We start from the raw sequence: 16206 nt of genomic DNA on the forward strand, positions 1-16206 counted from the left end.
AGTTATATCTGAATAAAGATGTTTGGAAATTCTATATGAACAAGAATGTAAATGTAAGGGGTGTCTCTTTCTTCTATGGCCTCCTCCAGCACAAGAATGTGTTCATTAGATCCTCCCCATATCTGAAGTGGGAAGGAGACCTGGGGAAATTATACTCAATGAAACAATGGCAAATAGCTGTTAACTCAATTTACAAGGCCTCTAAATGTGTTAATCATTGGGAGTTGTATCAAAAAATAGCCCTGAGATGGTATCTCACACCATACCGGTTGTCTAAATTCTCCGTTGGGCGCTCTAATCTGTGCTGGAGGGGGTGTGGAGGAGTGGGCACCCTTAAACACATTTTGGTCTTGCAGACACTTGACTAGTTTCTGGAAAAGTGTATTCAGATTGATCTCCTCTATTACGGGAATTATATCATCTTCTGAGCCTGGACCGGGCCTGCTAAACCTGGGAATAGAACTCTTCCCTCCCCACTATCGTACGATTGTTACGCACATTCTTTTAGCTGCCAGATCACCAATAACAAAAAAATGGAAATCTGATGAAGTGCCAAATCTCTCGGAAGTAATTACAATTGTAAAAACCAATTGTGTACTTGAAACACAATTGCTTCAAAAGGTCAAATAATGGTATGAAACAAGCTAACGTTTGGAAAGCGTGGAAAGTCCAATTCCATTAGCATGCCTTAATGTCCATATCAGATTTTGTCACCCAGCTCCATCTCATTCTTTAGAACTTTCTTCTCCTCAACCTCCCCTTCCCCTCTCCTTCCTTCCCTTTCTCTTTTCTACCCTGTCTGCAGACTAGCTTCCCTTCTTAATTTCTTTCTCCCCATGTATATTACAGAATGATTAAGTTCGACGGTTACTACCCAATTCATCATTCCTTCCTTTATCTATTTCTTCCTTTCCCTTCTTGTTGTCCCTCTAACTCAACTGATGGATAGTTTTGAAGCTTATCTTGATTTGATAGCACTTAAAACAATGTTATGTAAAGAGTATAGTTGTAGACTAAGTACTAGAGTGGATGCAAAACTTGTACACCTTTTTTTTATGTTACGGTCTAATTTGATTAATACATGCTGTATTATTATCTACGATGTCTTTTTTCCTCTACAATGGTAGATGTAGGTTTATACCTTTGAAAAACCAAATAAAAATTAGAAAAAAAAAAAAAACAGATATGATAAAGAAACTTTGCAATAAATACAAAAATATGTAAATGTATATAAGTAATGTATTTTATTGTGTTAATGACAAGGTTTTGTGTAATAAAATTGATAGATTTTTATTCTGACTTTTTATTCTGACTTTGTTCTCATTTGGTATCTCCCAATCTTGTTTTCAAAAATACCATATTCATGGAGATTGGATTTTATATGTCCTCTAGCTTAAAACTTTCTGATAACTGACTTACTTAATTTGGAGTTGCATTTGGGGATGTTAAAAAGAGGCAGCTGAGCTGTGTTTTGCTCTCAATGCGCCTCCCCCCTTTTAACTGTAAAGGCAGCCAACTAGGTTGTCCACTATTCTGTGCTATTCTGCAGCAAAAATTATTGCTCTGGTCATTCTGCAGCCAGTACCACTGCCAAACATGACCCATTCAAGAAAATTAGGATACACATCAAATGCATTCAATGCATGCATGCAGTTGCAGTGCACTGGTGCAGCATTTGCAGGGTTTAAACAGGCAGTGAGAAGGCACTGAATAAACTCCTCACTGCCAGTCAACTGCTGATCCAGAGGTGCAGCAATTTATCCATGCATTTAAACCCAAGACAGCTGCATTTGCAAGAAAGGGTGTACTACTATCTGAAAACATTTTAATGGAAAACCTATGACTAATTACATTTACTGCTGGAATGTTTAAAAAAAAAAAAAAGTCCCGAGAGAGTATCTTTTCAGTTATTGTGCTCATTTATAGTGTTTTCTTTTCAGAACTGAAATACTTTGGCATTTTTTTTTTTTTGTCGCTATTGTGTCAGAGTCCTACTGGTTACGAGGTAAGTAAGGCGGAGGCTAGGGATGAGCCGAACACCCCCCGGTTCGGTTCGCACCAGAACTTTCGAACGGACCCCACGTTCGTTACGAACGTTAGAACCCCATTGAAGTCTATGGGACTCGAACGTTCGAAATGGAAAGTGCTAATTTTAACGGTTAATATGCAAGGTATTGTCCTAAAAAGGGTTTGGGGACCTGACTCCTGCCTCAGGGGACATGGGTCAATGCAAAAAAAAGTTTTAAAAAACGGCCGTTTTTTAAATGGCAGACCAATGGGATTTCTTATCTAGGGGTTATTATACCCTCCAACCTAGCTAACTTGTTTTCCCTGAATTATATCCCCCTGCTTAACCGTATACGGAAGGACCTTGAGGAATGGGGGGGGTCTCCCTTGCCCTGGTTCGGAAGGATTAATATCCTAAAGATGGACATCCTGCCCAAGCTCCTGTATTTATTTCAAACCATCCCCATCCAAGTCCCCAAATCATTTTTCATCTCCCTGCGTTCGATAGCCATCAGATTCATGTGGAACAGGGGCCTCCCCAGAGTTAAATTTAAACTGCTTACACTCCCGAAGACTATGGGGGGGAACAGGCCTCCCTGACTTTGAGACTTACCATACGGCTGCTCATATGACTCACATCATAGAGTGGTTCCCCCGTCCTCCTTGCAAGGCCTCGGTGGCCGTTGAACAGGACCTTTCTCCTGTGGATCTCCGAGCTCTTCTATGGGGATACAATCAGGACTACTCTAGTATGACATCCTTATCCCCATTGACCTTGGCCTCCATGAAATTATGGTATAAGACAGGGCTAAACACCACCCTTTCCTCTGATCCGGGCCCCCTGACGTCCCTCTTTGACCATCCTGCTTTACCACAAAGTACAGGGGCAGCCTCCCTAGGACCCTTTAGGCGTACGGAGTGGCCGCAAGCTTTCACATTTGTACATCCCTCTCAGGGGACCCCGGTCCCCCTGGCAGACTCTGGAGATTGGCTCACGGCCCTACAGGTGTCCGCATTTACCAAACGCCTACACTCCTCCTCTCAAATACACCGCAAGCTTACCAACTTTGAGGTATTGTGCTCGCTCCCAGAAACCCCCAAACATCTGCTATCCTCCTTATATAATTTACTACAGACTTTAGCGCATGATCAGCTCCCACCTTATACTAGGCTGTGGTCTGCGGATTTGGGTGAAGACATCTCTGTGCCGGAATGGCAAACATCTTTCCACTTCACACACAAGTCGACCATCTCCTGCTACTCTCAAGAGAAGAACTATAAGCTGCTGTCCAGATGGTACAGAGACCCTGCTACTTTACACAAAATCTTCCCGTCTACGCCAGCCACCTGCTGGCGCTGTGAAGCCTCAGTCGGAACCTGTCTACATGTCTGGTGGGACTGTGAGAGGATCCGCCCCTTCTGGACACAGGTTTTTGAATGTTATAATCTTCTAGCTGATACTCCGGTTCCTATCTCTCCGAAAATTGCATTACTCTCAATACTGCCCGGGTCTATTAAATCGCAGAGACAAAGATTGCTTCGTTTTTTTATGTCCTCTGCTAGGCAGCTGATACCTGCTTATTGGAAGACGACGACTACCCCCCCCATTGTCACGGTGGGTATCCATTATGAATGACACCATGAGAATGGAGGAGATGTTGGCACTGGACAATGACACTTACACCAAGTTTATATCTCAATGGTCGATCTGGCTCCGCTTCTCTTCCTCTGACACCTTGATGGAACAAATTTTGAATGCATAGGGACGCTGTGGGCTCTCTCCTACCCTTCCCCCCCCCCCCCCCACCCGTATCACTTCCCCTTCCCCCCTTTTCCCTCTCCTCTCATCTTGATATTCATTTTTTCCTGTAACACTCTGTTCCTCTTTCTTTTGCTCCTCTCTTCCCTTTTCTCTCTTTCTTTCTGTCTTCTTCGTAATACTAATTACACGTTGTCTCATGTATTAACCCATGAGTATTTTTTCCCTACTGTGGCCTTGTGGATCGGGAACAGGCTGTTTTCCCTGTTTTCCAAACTTTCCGACGGGTCCGACTGTGGTTGATAGTCGTTAGCCGTCCATTCATAAATGTAGTCCTGTTACTGTTGCTGCTTGTATTTGCCTCATGACGGTTACTGTCTTATTGTTTTTACTTGAAATGTTCAATAAAAATATTTTCAACACTAAAAACGTCCGTTTTGGCGGGAGCACTGATTTTAATGACAATTAAAGTGAAAAAAAAAGTGAAATATTCCTTTAAATATGGTGCCTGGGGTGTGTCTGTAGTATGCCTGTGAAGTGCCACGTGTTTCCCGTGTTTAGAACAGTCCCTGCACAAAATGTAATTAAACGGAAATAACACCATTTAAAACTGCTTGCGGTTTTAATGTTATATCTGGTTCCTGCAATATGGTTGAAAATCATTCAGAAAAATGGCATGGGTAGCCCTCCCTGCCCATTACCAGCCTATTTGGGTCTTGTACGCATATTAAGGGGAACCCTGTACCCATATTAAAAAAAGGAAATGCGTGTGGCCCCCAGGCCCTATATACTCAGAACAGCAGTATACAGGCGGTGCAAACAAAACAGGGATTGTGTAGGTTTGTTGTGTTAAGTTGAATCTGTTTGTAATTTTCAACTGGTACATTTTTAAAGTGTAGCTCCAGTCAAAAAAACAATTTTTAAGCTTTTTGGAAAACATAGGGAAGGGTTATCACCCCTGTATAATTTGTTTTGTCGTCCATCTTTTTTCATCTCACTTGCTGCTGTCTGAGGTTTGTAAGTTGGATGTTTGAAAGTAGGGGCCTGCCCTATATGCTCTGCAGAAATGGCGGAACAAGGTGTTGGTTTTGCCACAACATTGTAAGCCCTCAAAGTGACTCTTGGTGGGCGCTGGAGCGCCCTGCTGTGAACGATTATATCAAGAATTGTAATTACATGCCATTGTTGAACAGTGGTAGAAAAATTGACCTTTGGTGGTTGTGGTGCTGGTGCCACAACACTATAAGTCCTCACCGTTACTCTGGGTGGGCACAGGAAGGGGCCCTCCTGTGAAATATTATATCAAGAATTGTAATTACATGTCCCTGTTAAACAGGGGCAGAAAAATTGGGCCTTAGGCACTGGTGCCATCACACTGCAACCTCTGCCATATACTCTATTGTGATCGGTAACAAAGCCACCAGCAGCACTGAAGGTGCGTTCCGAAAGAACGCTGGATGCAGGACAGGCCAGTAGCTCAATTGCATACTGTGCAAGCTCTGGCCAGTGATCCATCCTCAAGACCCAGTAAGCCAGAGGATTTTCGGTGGGAAAGGTGTCCAAGTCTGACCTTGCCCCTAGGTATTCCTGCACCATGTAAATCAGACGCTGGCGATGGGTGCTGGAACCAATCATACCTTGGGGCTGCGGACTAAAAAATTGTCTGAAAGCATCAGTCAGACGGCCACCTTCTCCACCGCTCCTTCTGACCGATGCCTCAGCAACACGTTGTCCAGGACCAGGAGTTTGTAACCTCCCAGTCTCTGGGAACGCGTTGCACAGAGCTTTCTGCAAGGCCTCCCGGAGATGTCTCATCCTCTGCGATGGCAAGATAAGGTCGGCAACCTTACCCTTGTACCGTGGATCAAGGAGAGTGGCCAGCCAGTAATGGTCCCTTTCCTTGATCCGAAGAATACGAGGATCCTTCCGCAGGCTTTGCAGGATCAGGGAGGCCATGCAGCGTAGGTTAGCTGAGGCATTCGGTCCGGAGTCCTCTGGGTCACTAAGGACAACATGATCCGCAGCTACCTCCTCCCAGCCACGTACAAGTCCACGTGTTTCTTGGGACTGTAAATCATCCCTATAAGACTGCTGCTGCTGATGCTGAGTGCCAGCCTCCACCTCCATGCTGACACAATCATCCTCCTCCTCCTCCTCTTCCTCCTCCTCCTCCTCACCCTCTTCCTGTGTGATGGGTGGCACAGCAGGAACACTGTCTGGATAAAGGGGGCCTTGAGAGGCAAGGAAGTCCTCCTCTTCCTGCCTCTGTTCTGCCTCAAGTGCCCTGTCCATTATTCCACGCAGCGTATGCTCCAAGAGGTGGACAAGAGGTACAGTGTAACTGATGCATGCACTGTCACTGCTCACCATCCTTGTGGCCTCCTCAAACGGTGACAGGACAGTGCATGCATCCCTGATCATGCCCCACTGGCATGGTGAGAAAAAACCAAGCTCCCCTGACCCTGTCCTGGTGCCGTAGTCGCACAGGTACTCATTGATGGCCCTCTGCTGCGTGTGCAGCCGCTGCAGCATGGCCAATGTTGAGTTCCATCTGGTGGGCATGTCACATATAAGGCGGTTCTTGGGCAGGTTCAACTCCTTTTGGAGCTCAGCCAGACGAGCACAGGCATTAAATGATCGGCGGAAATGCACACAGATTTTCCTGGCCTGCTTCAGGACATCATGTAAGCCGGGGTACCTGCCCAAGAACCGCTGCACCACCAGGTTAAGGACGTGAGCTACACAGGGCACATGGGTCAGTTGTCCCTGTCGGAGGGCGGAGAGGAGGTTGGTGCCATTGTCGCAAACCACCATTCCTGGCTTAAGCTGGCATGGCGTCAACCACCTCTCGGCCTGCCCCTGCAGAGCTGACAAAACATCCGCCCCAGTGTGGCTCCTGTCGCCCAAACAAACCAGCGCAAGCACGGCATGGCATCGTTTTGCCTGCGTACTTGCGTAGCCCCTGGAACGCCTACGGAGCACCGCTGGTTCTGAGGACAGAGCACTGGAAGAGGCCATGGAGGAAGAAGAAGAGGAGGGGGTGGAGGAGAGAGGTGTGCCACAACCAATAGTAGCATTTTGGAGGCGTGGTGGCGGAACAACCTCCAACACTACTGCACCTTGTCCTGCATCCTTCCCAGCAGCCAGAAGAGTGACCCAATGGGCCGTGAAAGACAGGTAACGTCCCTGTCCATGCCTGCTGGACCATGAGTCAGCGGTAATATGCACCTTACCGCTGACCGCCCTGTCCAGCGAGGCAAGGACATTGCCTTCCACATGCCGGTAGAGAGCCGGAATCGCCTTCCGTGAGAAAAAGTGGCGTTTGGGGACCTGCCACTGAGGAACCGCACATTGTACAAACTCACGGAAGGGGGCCGAGTCTACCAACTGAAAAGGCAGCAGTTGAAGTGCTAGCAATTTAGCCAAGCTAGCATTCAACCGCTGGGCATGTGGATGGCTGGGAGTAAACTTCTTCCGCCGGTCCAGCAGCTGGGGCAGGGACATTTGCCTGCTATAATCGGACGTGGGTGTACCACTAGCAGAGTTTCCGGAAGCACTTGGCTGTGACACACCTAATTCTACACCTTCATTCCTCTCAGAGCAGGTTTCAGAGAGGACTAAAGGTCTAGTGGGGTTGGAGATGCCAGCTGATGAGGAGCAAGGAGAGGTCCGCTTTGTTCTTTGGTGTGGGTCTTTGAGGTACGCTTGCCAACGAGCTGCATGGCAGGTCAACATATGTCTGGTCAAGCATGTGGTGCCCAAGCGGCTGATGTTTTGGCCACGTGAGATACGCTTGAGACATATGTTGCAAATCGCAGCGGTGCGATCTGATGCACTCGTCTCAAAAAAGGCCCACACCAAAGAACTTTTAAAATTAACGCGCAGAGGAAGCGCTCTGCGCAGGCGGAGCTCTGCGGTGTGCTGCCCCTAAGCTGGCCCCCGGAGGGCATCCTGACTCGTTGGACATGTGCCTCCTCCTCCTCCCTCCTTCCAGGCACCCACGTGGAGTCAGTGCCCTCATCATCCCCTCCCTCTTCATCGCTGTAGCAAACCTGGCAGTATGCTGCAGCTTGTGGAACATGACTGCCAGATTGCTGTCCTTCTTGAGCATCCCCTCTCTCTGCGCTCACGCTACTGCCTTCCTCTAGCTGAGTGTCATCATCAGAGCCCACCAAACACTGGGCATCCTCCTGGAGCATGTACCCAACACTGTGCTCAAAGAGTTCAGGAGACTCCTCAGGAGGACGTGGTGGGTCTAGGGAAGGAGTCACTGATGATGACATTGAGAGGAGGGAAGACGATGCGTTGGCAGCTGCTTTGCTACTACCCTGAGACTGGGTGAGAGAGGATGAGGAGGATGAAGAGGGCTTGGTCATCCACTCTACCAAGTCGTTGGCATGTTGCGGTTCAACATGTCCAGCTGCAGAAAAGAAGGACAAGCATGTCCCATGGCCACGTGCTGATGACAATGCACCGCGTCCACGACCAGCACTGTTGTCTCTAGACACAGAGCCTGCTTGCCCTCTTATCGGCTCGCGCCTGTCTGCCTCTCCTTGCTGGCCTTCCAGACATGGTAATGGCCTGAAGGGAGTTGGGTAAAACAGTAGTTGGGTAGTTTATATTGTGCTGGAGGCACACAACACCCACTAACTCCTGCAGATGCCTTTTTTATAGAACAGCAGAGATAAAGGGGTATATACAGATGTATACTGTGCTGTGCTGGAGGCAGACACAACTTCCAATAACTCCTGCAGATGGCAATTGGGCTCAAATAGAGAACAGCTATGTAGGTGGATTATAGCTGTATGTACTGGGTACAGAGCACGCAGACAGCACGCACTATCTCCTAACACTACTGACTGCAAGCTCTATTATTAAAGCTAGATCACTAGCTATATAGGTGAGGTGAATATAGTGGTGTATACTGCGGTCAGGGCACAGACAATAACCACTACACAAGAGCAAGATAGGAAATCAGCCAAAAACAATGGGTGTGTAACTGTGTTGAAGGTACACAGAACACCCACTGCTTCAGATGCCAACACACTACACGAGGCCGCCTCAAAGGCGGCCTTATATAGTGTGGGGCGTGCACTACACAGCCTGAGCTATGATTGGCCACAGGCATCCTGCCTGTGGCCAATCATGGCTCTCCTCGCTGCTAGCGCTGCGATTGGCCAAGCATGCGTGGTCACAGTGCATGCTTGGCCAATCACGAGCCAGCAATGCACTGCGCCATCGCAGTGCATTGTGGGCCGTGCGCGCCACACGAATTTTGACGCGAACGGACCAAGAGTTCGGATTTCGCCGAACGGACGAACAGCCAATGTTCAAGTCGAACACAACGTACGTTCGACTCGAACACAAAGCTCATCCCTAGCGGAGGCGATAAATGATGACAATGATAATTACCTGCACATTTGTAAAGGAAGACTGTGAATTAAATCGTACCCTCTCTGAGTTCTGCTGGGCAGCTCGTTCGGCCGCTCGCTCACTTCCAGGAGCCTTCTTGTCTGTCATTGGGCCATCTGCTGAACTCATCTCTGAATCCGAAAGTAACCTTTCACTACTACTGTAAAAAAAAAAAAAAAAAAAAAAAAAAAAAGAATACAAAAGGAAATTAAAATCAGAGTTGAATTTTATTTATGCATCATCAGGCCACTTTTACGGAGCCACTGTCTATGACCACTTTTATTTTCAGTCTTTTTTCTCAAAAGCCTATTAAAAAAAATAGGAGAAACGCATCAGGACTGCTTTTGGTAATAGTTGGCACTTCCTAGTGTGCCATTTCAGGATCTATTTAGACCCATTTGAAATATATCAAACAGGTTGTTTCCAGAGAAAAATCATAATGGGCAAAATAAAGTATACAAAAAGTAGCCAAATTGGCAAATGTCTATAAAATAACCCAAAGCATGAAATTAGCAATCACTTTTTGATCTCACAGCAGTAAAGTGGAGTCTCGCTGGTCGCTTTGCAAGTTATAATCTACCTGTATAATCATAAACTCACTGTATAAAGAACTAGAACATGCTTTCTCTAGCCAGAACTTACTGTAGATGAGAGTTCTTAGTGCCATGTAGCAATTCTACCGTCTGCCTCTTAGTACAGGGTACTTTCGCTGAACTCAGCATTTGCTTGAGATCATTGGTATTAGCAGAGTGAGATGGACTTCTTGGCATCCCCACTTCCACAAAGGCATCGTTACCACCTATCAAAAAATAAATAAATAAGCTGAAAAAAGGATAAAAAAAAAAAAAAAAGGTATACGGCAAACACCACATAGGATGGTAGGAGGAGGATGAGGCAGTGTATGCAGTCATGATAGGATTTCCTGTGCTTTTCACTTGTCTCATATGGTTCAATATTTTTTTTACAGCATATGTACTTTTTTCCCCCCCAAAAGGATTTGGTAGATTTTATTCATCCAAAAAATGTTGAAAACAGTCTTTTGATAGTCATGAGTGCAAATGCTATACTACCAAATGCGTGTTACACTGCGATAGCCAAGGATAGGCCAATATTGCCATTTTCTTATGCTGCTCTAGACTATAATTGGAAAAACTCAGACTTTGTTACAATGTTTTGTGGAGGTAATTAAATTTACTCCTAGCATACAGTCTGATACTTTGTATATTTATCTGTTCTCATAGTCGGCAGTAGGCAATAGACCACAGATACTTTGATAAATGAGGCCCATTAGCCGAAAAGATGAGCACATGAAGACTTGGAAACACCACGAAAAAGGAAGAACTTCAATAAACGCACCTTCCGGGTCAGACTTCGTGTTTGTTTGAACAGGCGAGCTGCGGTTGTTAGATGACCTAGCCCCCTCAGGTAGGTGTGCGTTTATTACTTTGTCTCCCAGAGATGATGTAGCTATTGAGCCATATTTCATGTTTGAAGGCTGCAAAAGTAAAAACGTGTCAGAATCATTTTCACGTGAAAGCCACACAAAAAAAAAAAAAAAAAAAAAAGGAGAATGCACCATTACTACACCAGCTCACTGTGCAGATGAATTCTTGAGCAAGGAGATGCACACAGAACATTAGAATGTCACAAGACCAATATATACATCAAGAAGCGTTACGTGATTTTCAAGCAATGGAGAGTACAGGTGATGCCCTTTGCAGTCGACAAGAAAGACCACCATTTTTCTCCTATGAAGCTTTTTGCTGAAGGCAGGGTAGGTACTGGGAATTCCACCAATATGGGATCAGAATCATCTGTGCAAGAACAGTCCACCCATTTTAAATCCCTCAAACACATGCAAATTTTGAGCAATGTTCAATGTTGTTCTGGTTGGAGAGTTCAAGAGCAACAACAACTTCTGACCATCATAAATGCTCATTATCGCGCACAGCATTTTTCTACAAGTTTTACAACTACATATGCAACCTTCTGCTTGTTCGCAAAGTTACAAAAAGTCAGTAAATATCAGTAAAATAACAAAGACCTACTTTCACATGACCATTTAATGCGGATGTGACTTTCTTGCATTCGGAGTGCATGCCATTCATATGTACATCAACTGGTGTTAGTCCTGGAGGAGGAGATGGTGTATTTTGGCCATAGTTTGGCACTCCAGACAGCAGAAAGCTAGTCAACGTAGCTTGTGCAGCAGATGGCATCATCATATGTGGTATTGCGGAAAACCCTATAAAAAAAAAAAAAAAAAAAAAAAAAAAGGAAGAGCAAATTTCATATAATAGTTAGTAATACCATCAATATAATTAACAGAAATCAGCGTCAATCTGTAATGCTAGTCATCTCCGTGTAGAAATATAAGCATGTATTTTAAATGAACTCAATTGGCTGCAGTTATGCAGCTACTGAACAAGCAGCAGCGTAACAAAGACCCCGCTTACCAGACTGAAAGTAAATGCACATAATTTTCCTTTATACCAGCTAGATTTCACGTTATTTCCTAATACAGGTAATCTAGCAGGTTCTTGTTGAGCTGCATAGACCGTCCCGATTTAGACACTTAGACACCCACACACGTGTGTTTACACAGAGCCCATGAACATAACTATTAATTCATAAATACATTTAAAAAAAGGGTGGGTAGACCCAGCAATTCATCTGCCTGCTTTTGGGCAGGCTTGGACATAGGCACATTTTTACATGCCTGGTGGACATACTCTACATGTTCAAAGGCTGTGGTCGCAAGTGCTCAGAATCCTACGTACTATTTTTCAGCAATCAATTATGAACCCACCTATACCACTCCTGAATCAGAAACCCTTTGGTATTTCAAAAGTACCAATTTGCACTCATGACTTATGTTGTAACACTTGCAAAACAATGCATGGCTCTCTCAAAGACCCTATACGTGTCACAGATTAAATCCAGAGCGCAAAGGATAGTACCTAATGAGAAACTAAAACAGCTGACCTGCAAGACTCTATGCCCAAGTTCCACGGGATCTGAGATTCGTGCGTTAATCACTTTTTATCTGACAGTCTGATTGCAGCCGTCCTGAAATATGTTATGTGCTATTCATGGCTATCCCATAATAGCGCAATTACTCCTTGACCAAAACTCTCCCAGTTTTTTTTTCTACCTACTATACCAAATATCTTCCCTATCCTCCACACTCTTCCCTCTTCTCTCTCCTCTCTCCACAACCTCTCCCTCCAAGTCTCTCTTCTCTACTATCTTTTATTTTAATTTAACTACAATTGCAACTCACTAATGTTATTGTTTGTACATTAGTGTGTCATTAGACAATCATGTGATTGTATTGTCCAATTGCCATTTTGCAGTATTGGACTATACAACCTTTGTATGGTCCCCTATCTGAAAATTCTCTAATGAAAGAAAAAAAAAAAAAAAAAAGTAGTTTAGCTGATCTATGCATGATTATTTCTATGAGAAAATAACTTTCTGGTTTTGGAGTCAGGAAGACGTTTTTCAATTCTGAAAAGAAATAAAACATAAAAGCCACTTCAGATGACCGCCATGGATCAAAAATACAGAATGATAAAGTCAGAAAAGTATCAACTGGATAACCAATTAATTTTGGTCTAGAAAATGTAATACAATTTGATTAGCAAGACCAATTCTGTGTCTCATCTTACAGTGCATTATTAATCCCTATGATTTTGATCCACAAAGAAATCAGCAATTGATTTCATGTCTTAAAGCCTTATCTTTGTAAGAATGGCCGCCCCTTCTAAATTACACAAAAAGTGCCCTTATATCCCGATTTTGGGAAACCTGGATTCCAGTCTTCTTGGCAACACAGGACCAAATGTATTCCGAAAAGACAATAAATGGTCAAAAGATATTCCCTGGATAGATTAGAACTGCAACCAATAATTATGTCCAAAGCTGTACAGGCATATCTAAATGGAAAGTGTAGTGGAGGAATTTGTGTGAAAGAGAAAAACACATTGTTCAGTTTATTTTGCAGCAGACTATGTGGTCTATGGAAAAGAAGACTTAAAAAAAAAAACCAAACGTTTCACTTTGCCATGAAATAATTTTACAATTGTGTTGGCAATTATATCATTTGTTTAATCGTGTTGGATTTCATAGATTAGAAAACCATTGGCTATAGATTTATGACAGACCAATGATCATATGATTTAGGAAAAAAATCCTGGGGAATTTAGTTCCATTGCAGGATTTTCTTAGCAGGTCTATCAGCAGTGCCTAACATTTGCTCCTTTGACTGCAAGGGAGGCCAGGGAGGTCAGATAAAAGGCCCGGTGTGTGTGTTTTTTTATTTATTTTTTTGGAGAGGTCCCAAATCTATCTTGTGAGAAAACGTAAAAACTGGTTTGCCAGAGGTTTTGATTTGGACTACTTGTTGGTTTTCTTTGGTTGTACTGTCACTGGCCACAGTTGATATGCTGGGTGATATACTGTATATACCTACAAGACATCAGTATTTAAGCAAAATGAAAAGTGCTACCTAGTGTAAATAATCAGAAGGTTCCCTTGATCCCCCCCATATCAAAATGAGAGCTGGCATTAAGATGGTCCAATTGATTTTAAGTAACTTGCTGCACCAGAATCTATTTTGAGATGGAAGCATATTGTCATTATAAAGCAAATATAAGATTCATATTACCTGGAGCATTGGAGGTGTTGGCTAGTGAAGCTGCCCAAAGTGTTGGGCTAGTTGCTGCAGAACTGGGGCTGTGCAGTGGGCTGACAGTACTATTGAGGGCATTCAGCAGAGTATTCTGTGCTGTTGTGGAATTCATTGACAGAGCATTTGGGCCCAAAAGACCTAGGAGAGGGAAGTACATAAATTTAAATGTAAGGACACAGCCCACAGCCTTTTAATTGTATAGTAACGCTTTTTACTAAATGCAATGGAGGACACCAAGGACATAATAATTAATGTCATATTGTATTCAGTTTCAAGGCCTTCACTTATTCCTCAGTTTGAAGCAATACTTCTAATAAACCTGCAAGGGGTCACACACCATTCTATAGGACACTGCGGAACATTAAAAGTGATATTAAAGGTTGGTTTGTTTTAAACAAAATATCAAACAAACATGTTATACTCACCTGCTCTGTGCAAACGCTTTGCACAGACCAGCCCTGATCCTCCACTTTTCAGATCCCCTGCCGGAAACCCTTGGCTACTCCTCTTTGGCGAGTGCCACCATAGCAAGCCGCTTTCTACGGAGGCATTTGTGTGAGCTTTCTACCAACTGCCCTGTCTGCATCTATTTACATAATACAGGGAGGCTTGGCCCTGCTCCCTCATCACAGAATTTGATTAGCAGCAGCAAGAGCCACTGTTGTCATGCACAGTGCTGGATCAGGACTGAGCTCAGGAAAGTATAAGGGGTGCTGGGGGGATTCTATGACACAGAAGGTTTTTTTACCTTAATGTATAGAATGCATTAGGCACAGGGATACGCAATTAGTGGAAGTAGGGTTTAAAAAAAATAAACCTTTAGGCCCACTTTAAATCTTTTACAGCTGAATTAATAAAGGCTCATCTCTTTGAGAGCAGGCATCCAACACTCACTCTCAACCCTGGTTATCAGACAATCGGGTCCCTTGATGAATCTGTGGATTCCCAATCTTGTGGCTACTATGTCAGCTCTCATATAGTGATCACATGCAGACTGAAGGTTTCATATTAACCTTCAGCCTGCAAACACTGCCACCTCCACCCTGCAGTGTTCATCTGTGTTGCCAACTTTTAATTATGTAGCTCTCATCAGTTGCACCAATAAAATAATCTAATTAATAAGCCCATTTTGAAAAAAAATAATTTAAACATGTTGTTCATTTGCCAGCCTATACCAAAATAAACAAGTTATTTCTTTTATTAGGACAGTGTACCAAGTAAAGTCCTATATGTGCTATAATTTAGGTATGCAAAGTGGTTCATATGTGCTTTTTTGTTAAAGTGGAGCTCCACCCAAAAAGGGAAAGTTCTGCTTTAAGCACTCCTCCCCCCTCCTATGCCACATTTGGCATGTCTTTTTGGGGGGGGGGAGGAGTGGGTACCTAGTTTTGACAGGTACCTGCTCTCACTTACACTCTGACCACCTAAGCAGACGTTCTCTTCCTCCTTGCAATTTTCTAGGACACCTCACAGAAAATTGACTGACCATTCGGGAGGCATAGCGCAAAACTCACGCGTGCACAGATACGGCTTGTTAAATTAAGCTTTGGCAAAAAATAAATAAAAAATGTTTCTGTGCAGAGTTTCAGTAAATGAATGAATGACTTGTATAGCGCTACCTATACGAATTGAATCTCTTCAGGGCGCTTTTCTTGCCACCGGTGTCCATCTGCAGCTATTTATGCAGTCTTTTAACCTGTAGAGTCCCGACACACTTACAACATTGACATACACATATTATGGCCAATTTTTTTTTTTTTGGACAGAGTCTAATTAACCTACCAGCATGTCTTTGGAGTGTGGGAGGAAACCCACGCAGGCACAGGGAGAACATGCAAACTCCAGGCAGATAGTGTCATGGTCAGGATTTGAACCAGCAACCCTATAGCTGCTAGGTGAAAGTGCTAACCACTACACCACTGTGCTGCCCTAAAAATGAACCTCATGCTGTTACTGTTACATTTAGAATGAGCATCGATGACTTCTTAAACAGTTATTTAAATTTTTTGTAAAGATATGCAGAATAGCCAAAGACCCCTTTCACACTAAGGGATGTCGGCGTTAGCAGTAAAGCGCCACTAGCTTTAGCAGAACTTTAACACTGTTATCGCGGTGTTTTTGGGCCACTAGTGGGGAGATTTTAACCTCTGCTAGTGGCCGAGAAGTTAAAAGCACCCGATGTCCAGCGCTGCTGAATCACTTTGCGGGCACTTCAGCGCTGCCCATTCATTTCAATGGGAAAGGTGTTTTGGGAGTGGTGTATACTCCACTCCAGCACCGCCCCAAAGATGCTGCTTGCAGGACTTTTTCCCATTCTGCAAGTGCACTGGGGCAT

The 16206-nt window shown here is 44.1% G+C and overlaps 1 protein-coding gene across 6 annotated transcripts in view; it reads right to left on the reverse strand.

Moving 5' to 3' along the window:
- BICC1 (BicC family RNA binding protein 1) overlaps positions 1-16206 on the reverse strand; it is a 342816-nt gene that overhangs the window by 51881 nt on the left and 274729 nt on the right. For 2 of the 6 annotated variants that reach the window (XM_077454135.1, XM_077454133.1), the window contains exons 11-15: positions 13848-14009; positions 11227-11423; positions 10535-10673; positions 9821-9977; positions 9179-9335 (exon numbers count right to left, since the gene is read on the reverse strand). In XM_077454135.1, coding sequence (XP_077310261.1) covers positions 9179-9335; positions 9821-9977; positions 10535-10673; positions 11227-11423; positions 13848-14009 — 812 coding nt within the window. Of the gene's footprint in view, positions 1-9178; positions 9339-9820; positions 9978-10534; positions 10674-11226; positions 11424-13847; positions 14010-16206 lie in introns of all 6 variants that reach the window. The other 4 variants (XM_077454134.1, XM_077454132.1, XM_077454137.1 and 1 more) reach the window with 3 other exon arrangements.

Source organism: Lithobates pipiens, unplaced genomic scaffold, assembly GCF_037356315.1.
Source record: "Lithobates pipiens isolate NorthernLeopardFrog02 unplaced genomic scaffold, aLitPip1_a1.2 Scaffold_25, whole genome shotgun sequence".
NCBI classification, from domain to species: Eukaryota; Metazoa; Chordata; class Amphibia; order Anura; family Ranidae; genus Lithobates; species Lithobates pipiens.